This window comes from Maylandia zebra, linkage group LG8 (assembly GCF_041146795.1).
Source record: "Maylandia zebra isolate NMK-2024a linkage group LG8, Mzebra_GT3a, whole genome shotgun sequence".
In the NCBI taxonomy this organism is placed as follows: Eukaryota; Metazoa; Chordata; class Actinopteri; order Cichliformes; family Cichlidae; genus Maylandia; species Maylandia zebra.
The window spans coordinates 7,477,142-7,491,377 of record NC_135174.1 but is presented as its reverse complement, the minus strand read 5'-3'; the positions used below and the strand labels follow the sequence as shown (position 1 = coordinate 7,491,377).

The window sequence follows — 14,236 nt, the reverse complement described above, 5'->3', positions numbered from 1 at the left end:
TTGATGGGCCAGATGGATGGGCCCGTGGCTGGATTGGTAAAGGGCAGAGAGCTCCAGTCCGACTCAGACGCCAGCAAGGTGGAGGTGGAGTACTGGTTTGGGCTGGTATCATCAAAGATGAGCTTGTGGGGCCTTTTCGGGTTGAGGATGGAGTCAAGCTCAACTCCCAGTCCTACTGCCAGTTTCTGGAAGACACCTTCTTCAAGCAGTGGTACAGGAAGAAGTCTGCATCCTTCAAGAAAAACACGATTTTCATGCAGGACAATGCTCCATCACACGCGTCCAAGTACTCCACAGCGTGGCTGGCAAGAAAGGGTATAAAAGAAGAAAAACTAATGACATGGCCTCCTTGTTCACCTGATCTGAACCCCATTGAGAACCTGTGGTCCATCATCAAATGTGAGATTTACAAGGAGGGAAAACAGTACGCCTCTCTGAACAGTGTCTGGGAGGCTGTGGTTGCTGCTGCACGCAATGTTGATGGTGAACAGATCAAAACACTGACAGAATCCATGGATGGCAGGCTTTTGAGTGTCCTTGCAAAGAAAGGTGGCTATATTGGTCACTGATTTGTTTTTGTTTTGTTTTTGAATGTCAGAAATGTTATATTGGTTTCACTGGTAAAAATCAATAATTGAAATGGGTATATATTTGTTTTTTGTTAAGTTGCCTAATAATTATGCACAGTAATAGTCACCTGCACACACAGATATCCCCCTAAAATAGCTAAAACTAAAAACAAACTAAAAACTACTTCCAAAAACATTCAGCTTTGATATTAATGAGTTTTTTGGGTTCATTGAGAACATGGTTGTTGTTCAATAATAACATTATTCCTCAAAAATACAACTTGCCTAATAATTCTGCACTCCCTGTATATATAGGGTAGGGAGCGGTTTGACCGGTAAATTGAGAGCTTCGCTTTTACACTCAGCTCCCTCTTCACCACGACGGACCGGTGCAGTGTCCGCCTCACTGCGGCCGCAGCACCAATCCGTCTGTCGATCTCCGGCTCCCTTCTCCCATCACTCGCGAACAAGACCCCGAGATACTTGAACTCCTCCACTTGGGGCAGGAACTCATCCCCGACCCGGAGTGGGCACTCCACCCTTTTCCGGCTGAGAACCATGGCCTCAGATTTGGAGGTGCTGATCCTCATTCCCGCTGCTTCACACTCGGCCGCGAACTGTTCCAGTGCGAGCTGGAGGCCTTCACCCGATGAAGCCAACAGAACCACATCGTCCGTGAAAAGCAGAGATGAGATTCTGAGGCTACCGAAGTGAAAGCCCTCCACCACTTGGCTGCGCCTAGAAATCCTGTCCATTAAAATTATGAACAGAATCGGTGACAAAGGGCGGAGCCCATCACCCACCAGGAACGAGTCCGACTTATTGCCGGCAATGCGAACCAAGCGCTTGCAATGGTTGTATAGGGATAGTTTCCCAGGGAGGCTGAGAAGTGTGATCCCCCTGTAGTTGGAACACACCCTCCGGTCCCCCTTCTTAAAGATGGGGACCACCACCCCGGTCTGCCAGTCCGGGGATACTGCCCCTGATCTCCACGCAACATTGTAGAGGCGTGTCAACCAGGACAGCCCTACAACGTCCAGAGCCTTCAGGAACTCGGGGCGGACCTCATCCACACCAGGGGCTCTGCCACCAAGGAGTTGTTTAACTGCCTGTGGCGGAGGTGTGGTCCCGGGCGCGACTGCAGGGGAGGAGTGGTGCAGTGAGCTCAACGGGGCGGTGCTGGAGACGCAGGTGAGAACAGCTGATGGCGTTTGAACTAATGATGGTTTCCTTCCCCTTTTATAGTGAAATGGGAGAGGAGCGGAGGAGAGGCTAGAAATCAGCTGAGACCGGAGCTGTCAGACTGTGGACTATCATGATAAATGAAAACTAGAAATAAACGTGGCATCTGGCGACAAACAACTGTGCGTGTGTGAAGTGCATTTCACACTGCCTCAGTGACCAGAGGTCGGGTCATCACCCTCATCCCCAGACTCTGCGTCCTCCTCAGAAGACGTGTCAGTGGGATTAAGGAGGTCCTCGAAGTATTCCTTCCACCGCCTGACAATTTTCTCAGTCGAAGTCAGCGGCGCTCCGCCAGCACTATACACAGTGCAGGTAGAGCACCGCTTTCCCCTCCTGAGATGCCTGACGGTTTGCCAGAATCTCTTCGGGGCAGTCCGAAAGTCTTTTTCCATGGCCTCTCCGAACTACTCCCACACCCGAGTTTTTGCTTCAGCCACTGCCCGAGCCACATTCCGCTTGGCCTGTCGATACCTATCAGCTGCCTCCGAAGTCCCACAGGCTAACCAAGTCCGATAGGACTCCTTCTTCAGCCTGGTGGCTCCCTTCACCTCTGATGTCCACCATTTGGTTCGGGGATTACCACCACGACAGTCACCAACCGGCTTGCGGCTGCAGCTCAATGCAGCAGCTTCGGCAATGGAGATGCTGAACATGGTCCATTCAGACTCAATGTCCCCAGTCTCCCTTGGAATGCTGTTGAAACTCTGCCGGAGGTGTGTGTTGAAGATCTCACGGACTAGGGCCTCCGCTAGGCATTCCCAGCACACCCTCACTATGCATTTAGGTGCACCAGGTCTGTCCAGCGTCCTCCCCCGCCACCTGATCCAACTCACTACCAGGTGGTGATCAGGTGACAGCTCAGCCCCTCTCTTTACCCGAGTGTCCAGAACATATGGTCGCAGGTCTGGTGATATGATTACAAAATCGATCATCGACCTGCGGCCTAGAGTATCCTCGTGCCACGTGCACTTATGGACACTCTTATGTTCGAACAAGGTGTTCGTTATGGCCAAATTGTGATTTGCACAGAAGTCCAATAACAAAGCACCGCTCAGGTTCAGATCAGGGGGGCCGTTCTTCCCAATCACGCCCCTCCAGGTCTCGCTGTCGTAAAACAATAAAAAACAGACTAGGAAAAAATGGCATCTGTGGAAGAGAAGGACACAATTACGAATGACCAAAAAGAACAAATTCTCTTCTCGCATTTGACAAAAAAACTCTTCATGATTCCCAAGATGTGAAAATATTCTGTGAACTGATGAGACAAAAGTTTTGGAAAGTTTGCAGAATATCTTCCATGAGAATGTCTGGCCATTCATTTGTGTCCTTAAGCTCAAACACATTTGGGTTATGCAGCAGAACAATTACCCAAAACACACCAGCAAGTCTAAATGGCTCAGACAAATAAAATGAAGGTTTTAGAGTAGCCTAATCAAAGTTTCACAGGAAATCCAGTCCTTTCTAAGCTCCAGCCTTTTGTTAATGTATTAAATTTATTTTGCACTAGAAAAATTCTACACACACCTCATAATGACGAAGTGAAAAACGTTTGGTTGAACTTCTTGCATATTTAATTTTTGAGTTGAAGAGACATCCGACACACGATCAGTGGAAACAGGATCTTATATACACATTACATTTTTGGTTTTTATTTTTAATACATTTGTAAGAATTTAAAATGAATGTAATCTATTTTGGACTAAGGCTGTAACAAAACAGAATGTGGAACAAGTAAAGATGCAGATGCCCTGTATATTCAGGTTTCTACTGAACGTAACATAGTCACAGTCCACTGACTCAAGTTTTATAGAGGATGCTGTTTATCAAATTTAACTCCTCTGAACATTACCATTCTTGCCTTGTACTGAAGAAATCATTAACGGCCTTCACTCTTTAATATTATCCCATATTTCTCCTTTTCTGGTACCTGCTGTTGTAACTTGTGTTATCACTCACCAAAACAGCTTGGACTTTCTTGAATGAATCTCCAGCATGTGATTAATTGGTTTTGCTCTCACCTTTATACTTCTTTAATTTTCCTCTCCCTTCATTTTAATCTTTTCAATTCCATTTACTCCATTCAGTCAATTTTAACTAATGAGAAAAACCAACTAATATAGATCAAACATTTTAGATATGTCTCTACAGGTGATCCAGTCATCATCGGAGACATGTCAAATCAAGAACATGAGCCAAAGTAGAACCGAATATGCTAAAATGACTCCTATGATAAAACATCCTAGTGCAGATAAGGATGTTTTATCATAGGTGAGTGCGTTATAATGAAAGTAGTCTACAGCGAGTCAGAAGTGGATGTTTTACTGCTTTCTGCTATACACGTGTAAGGATAATTGAGTTCTTGTACCTACAAGACCCAATGTTAATATTAAATGAGCTTGAAAGTTGTACAGTTATTGCTTATCAGCACAGACTGACTCAGACTAATTGCAACATGCTGGCAATCTGTCTGCATTTATAAATCAAACATTAGTTGCAAATCTTTGTAAGTCTGTGTGAGAGCGATTGCAGTCAGTCCCAGTTAGGCAACCTGTGCAATCATCTTACAATCAAAAACACTTTTCCCGAGGTTTGTGGTCTTACACATTAAACCTGTGGGCGACCAGTTGGTGCAACTACCAAGCTACCAATGCAAAAACATTCAGAGCAGTTAATGGATAACCAGCAACTTTTCTTAGTTTCATGGAGGCTATCATCCTGTTTTTACCCGTGTGTGACTCAACCATAAAACAATATTACAGGATTTTTGAAAAGTTTTAAAGATTTGACTGAATGACTTGATTTTTTTTTACTGCCATAAACATTTTGGTAATAGTGCAGCTTAAACTCAGCAGTCACATTTCCACTTATGCTATAATGTAATTAGTCTAAAGATACGTAAAGTTTCATTAAACTAATTCATGAAGTATCACCTGAAATATGCCATCTGACAGACAGACAGATGGATGGACGTGGATGGATTAAAGATGAGAAAGATAAAGAGAGAGAGCGTTAGCATTGTGTAATTGAGGTGCAAAAAACCATCAGACAGTAGCTAATGCGGTTTTGGAACGGCCAAGAGTCATTGGTCTCTCTGCCTGTCTGTGTCTTTTGTTGATAACTTCCAGGCTTGATAATCTGATGGAAAGTCTGCAATTCCCTCTTGTGTCTTCAGTCAGGCAGAACGGCAGGCTAATTGACTGATAGAGATTAACTAAGGCCCCATTAAGTCATCATTTGCACTTTTTGCCCCTCCCACAGCAGGAAATGAAGATGTATGGGAGACGTATTTTACACCATGGATAATAGTTGCTGGAGATTTATTATTAAAAAAATGACCCACACGTACGTTTGGACAGGAATGGGGGAAGAAAAAGAAGATTTTATCGTTTTAAAGACAGATATTGTGGATTAGGATTCTTACCTGCAGTTTGACCTTCACAGCATCAATGGTCATAACTTTATTCTGAAAGACAAAAGAGAAAAATGATAAATGCTAAAACACAGCTGTAGACAGAAAGCCAGAAAGCCAGGTAACAAGAGAAAGGGGAAAAAAGTCAAACAGTGATAAGAACTTTTGCTACAAGCGCATAGAAAAAGAATACAGAGGCATCAGAGTGAGACTAAATGATGCTTTCAGGTACTGCTGAAGGAATTTGTTTGATTCCCAGAAGAAGAGCTTAGAAAGTAAGACAAGCTATGCATGCAGAGGCTGATGTATTACAGTCGGCTTATTGTGACCACAGTTGTTGTAATAAGGGCTTGGCCTCTGCCGTAAGGCTCTCTTTTATCACTGTGATATTGCCAGCACACTGTACTATCTATAGCTCTATGCATGTACACCTTTTGTTATGATGAAGCCTTTTGTTTCAGGGAGTTGCATCATTTACCTGCATGACGACTGTCAAAGCACATACGCAAACACACATTCGAAGGCGTCTCAGTACTTCTGCCATGTCACGTTATGCGGAAAGTGTTAATGGTCAGTGATGACAGCCACTCCTGCATTATGTTCTGCAGTTCTTTTAGTGTAAACAGGGAACTTTTCCATCAATGCAGGGAGTGTGATAATACTGGCAATGCACACACCTCTTTGGTTGGGACACAACAGGAATCTCAGCAACCGTTTCCACTCTTTCAAGCAGATACAGGTAAAAAAAAAAAATACATCAGGGAAGCCAATTTCCACTTGGTTCAAACCCCTTAAAAACCTGTTTTGCTCTGCATTTTTATAATGTCTTGCCACCCCAGTGCAAATATGATCTTTGACACATCACCGTCCACTTTGTACTTGATGGGATGTCGCTGCAACACATGAGCTTTGATGTTGTTCTCCTTCGCTCTAGTCTTGGCAGTTGCTTGCCCTACACCCAAACGCTGAGGGTACAGGGACTCCATAAACTATTCCTTTGTTGATGAGCCCAAATAATTTGGTATTCTGTGGCATGCTTTGTGCTCTCTGTGGGGTGAAACCACCAAGAGTTCTGCAGCTGGATAAGCAGTATCAGTTGCTTTGTAGCAAAAACAAAAATCCAACAAAAACAAGTGCTTTCTGAAAGGAAAGATGATGGGTATAAAAACTTTGAGTTCTTTCTAGTTCGTAGAGTTGTCACAAGGGAAATAAACTCAGGAGCAAAAATGGGCTGAATTAATGATGTTTATTGGCTTGCTCAAGGTCAATATTGGAAACCAGACATGCCTGTAGAAACATATCCTGCCTACTAAAGTTCGTCTTTAAATAACACTACTAATATGTACCAGGAAATAAGTGGCAGTTTTGCTCAAATGAAAATATGACGAAGATGCTTCAGATACTCCAGATTTCTAAATACATCCAATCTAAAACCTTGCTGGAGATGTGAATAAAACCAAAGCCTCCGGTCTAATTTTATGTTCCATAGGTCTGGCACTTATGGACTGATGTAAGACAATCAATATGTCTGAACAAGAAGTTTCAAATCTTTGCAAACGACCTATTTTTGGCTCAATGCCGAACTCTGGGATTCTAACTGTCTTCTTGAGAAAATAATTATTTTGGCTCTTGCGACGGCTTAATCTACACTGCTGAAACACTGGAAGAAGCAACGTCTGGACCTTTAAAAACAATCTACAAAACAGTGCAGTTGTACATTTCTTGAAAAAGCTTAGTCAATACATTGTTGTGTGAGGTCTTTCACAAACTCTTCTCTGTCTCTTCTATAACTTAGTCATTCTATATTTCAGTGTACAAAGGTGCCTATTCTTAGAGCAAATGTGTCCCTGCAAAAGTGCAACAACATTCAGCTTTCATATTTTGCATATTTATTTTTGATTGAGTCATCTGTACCTTATCACATTTCATAATAAAAATAGCACCTTCTCAGAAACTGTTGTAAGTTGCAGGTCAAGTCATGGTTACCCACAGAAAGATGCCAATTTACTGCAGAAAGCAGGCTTACTAACACTTAAAGAATCAGCTGGAAGCTGTATACCAGTGGCTGTAAACAGATAAAAATTTCTATAGACCTTCTAGACCTTCTACAAAAATATGTTCAATGATTTTATAGTATGTATTGTATGTAGTAGTCTCCAGCAGTGAGTCCATGGTGAAACCTGCATTTTTAAAAATAACCATATATCTATTTAGTTTAAAGTCTTACGAAATATAGTATGATAATTTGTATTCAATTTCAATTTAGATTAATATAGATGATAGATTGGTGTGTGAATTAGGGTTTTGCTGAGTTATGAATGATAAATAAGTGTCTTCAGAGCCCCTCAAGTTCAGTTTCCAAAAACTCAACATTAAACAGTCAACAGAAGGAAAACAATGCAGTATTATAAAAAAAAAGGATACACAATGTAAAGATATAGTACATGATATACAGTTCTTAACCACAGCTGTTCATGTTTATCATTGCACAGATAATTTTTCTATTAAAGTTTTAAAACACGAAGAGGTGAACCTATACATGTTTTATAAGTCTTTGTCCAATTCCAAACTAGCTAGCCTATGTAGCAAGCTAGCTAGCTAGCCACTAGCAGCTAACTGAATAGCTCGCTTATCATAAACTGAATTTCTAACCACCTCGTGTTGCCTAGTTATGTACTTGTGGGTAGCTAAACTGTAGGTTGTTAACTAGTTAGCTATCTACAGCTGATAAACAGCAGATCTTATTTCAAACAAATGTTGATAGCAGAAAAAAATAAGAAGCCTGATTAACCCCAGTCTGAAATCAAAGACTTGTCAAAAATAATTAAGACTTTTTAAAAGGAAATGTCTCACTTTTTTACTGTATAATCGATATTTGCAAAAGGACATTAACAAAAACAACAACCACACAAAGAACTATGTCAAAAAATATGAGTATGATGCAAAAATTTAACTGAATATTTCTGCAAGCCTGCCCTTCAGCATAGAAATAGAAACTTTTTCTAAGGGTTCTGCAAACCCACAGGTTGTGGCATGTACTGTAAATCTGTTGACCTTTCCATTTCCATTTTGATGGATGGATGTGTGTGAATGTTTAAGAGCCAACACATGAGCAGGAGGCACAAAGGACAACCTAGCTTTTTGCTTTCAGCAGCCAGGACCACTCTAAGAAAAATGAAAAAATTGAACAGGTTAGTTTGACCAAAAGTGAAAAAAACAACATCAGAATCACAGTCAGAGACCTAAAGGGGAATCTTTTGAGTCACAAGTGAAACAAGAAAGGAACTGCTGAATTGTGTGATCTGCTGCTCCACTTTTAGCTGCTGAAAAATTGAAGTTATGATTGCTTTCCACCTGCGGATGAAAAAGCCCTTTTCACTGAGGTGGCATCTCCTGACTCTCAATCACAACTAACAACTGTGGGCAGACTGCCACATCAGACAGCAAGGAAACTGATTTTTAAGGAAAGAAAGCTGCAAAATACAAGAGGGCCAGTGGTTTCATAAGTTAAAGCATATACCTAAGTAACACACACAAAATCAAGGCTCCTAATAGAACCTAATATTTTCTGAGTAGGTCAAAGCTGATTAGTGAATTCGTCTGAGAGCCACAAATCACAGGCTGGCATGTGTGTAGGCAGTCGCATCCACGGTGCATAAATGAATATAAGCTAATTACAAGAGCAAATAATGCATAAATATTTGGTCACTCTACTTAATGTTGCATAACTAACTTTTAATTTGCATACTGATCTCTGCTTTGCAGTTAAACTGTAGACACAGAAACTGTGTTTTGGGGTTTGAAGCCTTGAGCAATTGACCCATTCACTAACAGTATTCTTCCCCTCATTCTTAATGCATTTCATCCATATTACATGGGATATTGTGAGTTGGAGTTAGTTTACTTTACAAATGGAAACCACTTACTAGCTCCTACGCCTCATTTTGACTGCATTAAAGGGCATTTATGGCTGGAAAGAATAGTTGCTCAAGGGCAGCCTCTGGAAGCAAACAGTGAGGTTATGGAATGCAGAACTGTTTATGCACACAGAAGCTTCTTCCAGTGCTGAGTTGTTCTAGCAAAATATAGCAGCTTGTAACTAATAACTGATCTAATTCATTGTCAGTGGCTGCAAATAAGCACAATGATATTTGAGTGTTTTGTTACAAAGGTAACATCACTTCCTGTCCGAAATGTGGGTAGAGGTTTTTAGATCACTCAAAACTAAAACCAAAGCCATCAGAGTAGTATTGACATATGGGGCATAACCTGTTCAGTTTTTCTATAAGCCGAAATAGAGCTAGCATCTAGCAGGAATCACGTGTTCGTGCATATTCCTGGTGGATTATTTTGGGACATGAAAGCTGTATTACTACTGGTTACGTTGTCATGGTAAATTGTAAACGGACTGGTTCTACTTTACTTGAGCACTCAAGGTGCTTTCATACACATTCACATAAGCACTTTTTCACCTAAGTGCTTTCTATCGAATATTCACACGCATTCACACCCCAACACCAACTTGGGGTTTATATTCTGGCATGCAGAATGGAGAATCAAGGGATTGAACCACCAACATTCCAATTAGCAGATGGCCAGCTGAGCTATAGAAGAACCCAAAGAAAAGGACTGCACGAGATTTAAAAAAAAAAAAAAATTGCTACATTAACTTTCCAGTTGTTAGACAAACTCACACCCATCTGTGTGGTGTTTTGCTTTAAAACCCTTCTTACAGTTCAGTTCATTTTTACTGAACTTACCACAACTTATTGCAAATCTGTTTTAGATCCCAACACTGACTTAGTGGTGCAAAGGCAGATGCTTAGATTCCCCACCACCAAAACACTATATGGTCATGACCAAAGGTCAAAAACTAGAACATGAATACTTTTTAGCAACAGGGCTGGGATACAGGAACTCACACTGCAATACTCAAAAAACAACTCAATATGTCCATGTAACTATCTGACAGGCTCAATATGTCCACTGTTGAGAACAGCTATCAATCACCAATGATAACAATCTGGTGCTGTCCATCACTGACTGACATTCAATGTCGAGTCTGGCCGACAATTAAAAGTGTAACACTCACCTTAGCACGTATCAAAGACTTTACGAGTCCTTCTGTGTTTATCCTAGCCCACAGACTCCAGATAAAAGACGAGTTAATAGCGACTGCAGTGTCACCAGGCGACGTTTCACCTCTGCTATCGTTTTTTTTGAAAAGCTGACGGGCCAAGAGTCGTTTACCAAACTTTATCATACCTTTAGACTCTAATGTCGATCATAATAAAATGAACATTATGCTTTAGCCAAAGAAAATATAAAACTTGGGGCTGACAATAATAATAAAGTCATTACGTTTATCAAGATGTCAAGTGGCAACATCTCCATTAATATATTTTCAGCTCAAATTCAATCCAGAATAGACATCACCTGTCACGTATTTACAGAACAGAGGTTTTTCACTCTATCTGCCAAAATAGACACTGACCTCCAGAGACAGAACATTATCAAATATGGATTATGATGAGTAAACCAGAGGCTCAATTTGATAACAAATAATGCAAATGTAGAAAAACCGACTTTAACTTTAAAGAACAATTTGACCCAATTCAAAGCTAAGAAAACTCTAAGACTGCCCACCATGACTGGTACATACAACCCACCTTATCTCACTGTACTATTTCGGTTTCTTAGTTCCTATGTTTAATATGAAATTGTTTTATTCTCAGATTAAAGAAGACAACAAAATGATCCCATAAATTTCTCTACACCCTGGTTTTGTTTTCAATAAACTAACAAATCTAATCTAAGTTTGCTATAAACATTATGTTTGTTGAACTACTTTTACACTTAATTCCACCACCTAGGTGAACAGATATCCACCCTGATAACTATTAGATTTTTAAAAATTAAGGTCTTAATTCTCAGTGCTACCTCAGTGTTTGTAAGCTAGTCTGCCAGTTATAGATCCAGATCTTTAAGGAGCCTGATTCTGAAAGCATATTAACAGCTTTGAATTGGGACCTGAACTGGATCCAACCTGGATCTGAGCGCATGATGTGCACCATGGACCTAAACCAAGGAGTTCTTCAAAAGTAATGGGTACAATTTTAAAATATAACTAATCAACAACTTAAGAGACGCAGTAGTTAAAGGGTGACTTTATAGCTGAGCACCTATGGCTTCTACAAGCTGAAGGAGCAACACTGCTTTAAACTTATATCTATTTGCAATAGTCGATGTCTGTAAACGCACACATGAGCTTCCTGAGTACAGAAAGGAGGAAATACCCAACGCGAGGGTCTCTTGGTAAATAAGAGAGGGGAACTGAAAAGAAAAAAATTAGACCCAGTGGCACGGACCAATAAAACATATAAATAAATGCAAAAACACCTTTAAATTCAAGAGTTATGGTGCGGTTCAATGGGTTTCAGAATTTTCAGTGTTTAATTTTTAATCCATTACTAGTAGTAATAATCAATAACATTGCCACATTGCATTGCCAAACAGTACTTCAGTAAAAATGACAGATAGCAAAGACAAGTTCATTTGCTGCTTCTGCACCGCCAAGGGAAAGTTCACTATTCACCCGTCCAGGAGCAGATGTTACAGCGTTTTCAGCAATTATGAGTAACCAGTAAGCGCTATGTAGAGTTGTTTGTTTGTTTTTATTTTATACAAAAAGCCACGAATGAAATGTCTGTGTTACTCTCTGATCGCAGGGACTGAAGTAGGAATGTGACTCACAGTGTTACTAATGATTTTTTTTTTTTACTTTAAAGGAGTAAAGATGTTAGCAGCACTGTGTGTAGGCTGGGTGTTTATATAACTGTGAACCAGTCCGCAGAGCAAACCTGCAGAGTGCTTCTGATACAAAATCTGAAATCCAGGACATCCGCCATTTAGAAGTAACTTGTAAATGTAGGCTTTTCACTACATACTTTTTTTCTCATAACACAAAATTAAAAGGATGCCATATTGTTTGATGGGAATTAAAATTATCACCCCACACAATGCTAAATTCAAAGACATCCCAAAAATCAAAATGAAAAAAAAAAATGCGGCTAGCTAGTGCATTTTGACAAAATTTCATTTCAGCAACTCAAAAAGGTACTTTTGAGTTTGTATGGCCCCACCTGCATGTCTGACAATGACAAATTGTGTCCTGGGGGATCTCCCCTCAGATCTGGACCAGGGCATCACTAAGTTCCTGGACTATCTGAGGCTGAACCTGGTGGCATCAGGTGGATTGAAACATACTGTCCTAGAAGTGCTCTATTGAACTTAGGATAGGTAAAAGTAGGGGCAGTCAATAGCATCAATTCCTTTATCCTCCAGGAACTGCCTGCGTACTCTCGCCACATGTGGCCGGGCATTGTCGGCTACATGTGGTGGCTCATTGCCCTCAGTCACACAGGCTGGTTGCAAGGGAAAGATGTGTATCCCCTTAACAGGTTGCTGAAGGTTCCTGCAGTTGCTATGAAATCAGCTGGTAAAGCTCTATTCACGCATCAGTTACCCCTGATAACCACCAGGTGTTAGGGGAAAAGTGTGCATTTCATTTAATGAAGTAACTGATAATTGATCTCTGGGCCGGGTAGCTATGGAGCACGTTATGAGGCACTCTATCCTGGAAATATGGAAATGACCGATACCAACCACTGTTTCATACAAGAAAAGATCAGCAAACAGCATTGGATATTTAAGACAGAAGAAGAATTTGAGTTTGAAACAGTATTCCAACCGCAGCAAACCAGATACATAATGCTTGCAATGACATAAAATTCAATTTCTTTATTGTCCCACAAGGGGAAATTAGTTGTGGGACAGAACTGGTCTCTCAGCAGCCTTCCTGTTACCATTAAAAAAGGCGCACAGCATTACGCAGTATCCAAAACCCAGATGTATACCTAAGTACTGCAATAAAGCACAGCAATGAGGAAGTCAACATTCCAGTCAACCAGCCTTCCACTGCTGGTTCTACTAAGCCAGGGGTGTCCAACTCCAGTCCTCAAGGGCCGGTGTCCTGCAGGTTTTAGATGTGTCCATGATCCAACACAGCTGATTTAAATGGCTGTGTTGGAAAACAACATGTCTTGAAGTTCTACAGAGGCCTGGAAATGAACTAATCATTTGATTCAGTTGTGTTGACCCACAGTGAGATCTAAAACCTGCAGGACAGCAGCTCTTGAGGCCTAAAGTTCGACACCACTGTACTAAGCTATCCATTTTCATCAAATTTGTTCAGAGTATTCACATTGTAAAACATAATGCTCAGCCAATTCTGGTTACAAGAGCTTAGTATTTTAATTAAAAATTAATTATTAATTTGTTCTAGGAAATATCACTCCAATCAGTCGCAGCAGATAGCTGCCCCTCCCTGAGCCTGGTTCTGCTGCAGGTTTCTTCATGTTAAAAGGGAGTTTTTCTGTCAAGTGCAGTTTGGGTGAATTAAGTAATCAACATGTATTCTAAGCGAAGCAGCAATTAAAATGGATTGTGAATTGTGAAAGAGGACAGACACCTTGCCATTGGGGAACTTAATAGGTCCTCCAGCCAGACCTTGCTACACCGTGTTAACAGAGACAATTTCAATATAAGGTTGTCTTTCAACTCATGTATGTACAGTGGCTTGCAAAAGTATTCGGCCCCCTTGAACTTTCCCACATTTTGTCACATTACAGCCACAAATATGAATCAATTTTATTGGAATTCCACGTGAAAGACCAACACAAAGTGGTGTAAACATAAGAAGTGGAACGAAAATCATACATGATTCCAAACATTTTTTACAAATAAATAACTGCAAAGAGTACACCTGTGTGTAATCTAATGTCAGTACAAGTACAGCTGCCCTGTGACGGCCTCAGAGGTTGTCTAAGACAATATTGGGAGCAACAACACCATGAAGTCCAAAGAACACACCAGACAGATCAGGGATAAAGTTAGTGAGAAATTTAAAGCAGGCTTAGGCTACAAAAAGATTTCCCGAGCCTTGAACATCCCA

At 40.8% G+C, this 14,236-nt stretch overlaps 1 protein-coding gene across 2 annotated transcripts in view; it reads right to left on the bottom strand.

Moving 5' to 3' along the window:
- Positions 1 to 14,236, bottom strand: part of rab26 (RAB26, member RAS oncogene family) — a 114,110-nt gene that overhangs the window by 59,293 nt on the left and 40,581 nt on the right. For both annotated transcript variants that reach the window (XM_024803516.2, XM_076887246.1), the window contains exon 3: positions 5,236 to 5,277. In XM_024803516.2, coding sequence (XP_024659284.1) covers positions 5,236 to 5,277 — 42 coding nt within the window. The remainder of the gene's footprint in view (positions 1 to 5,235; positions 5,278 to 14,236) is intronic.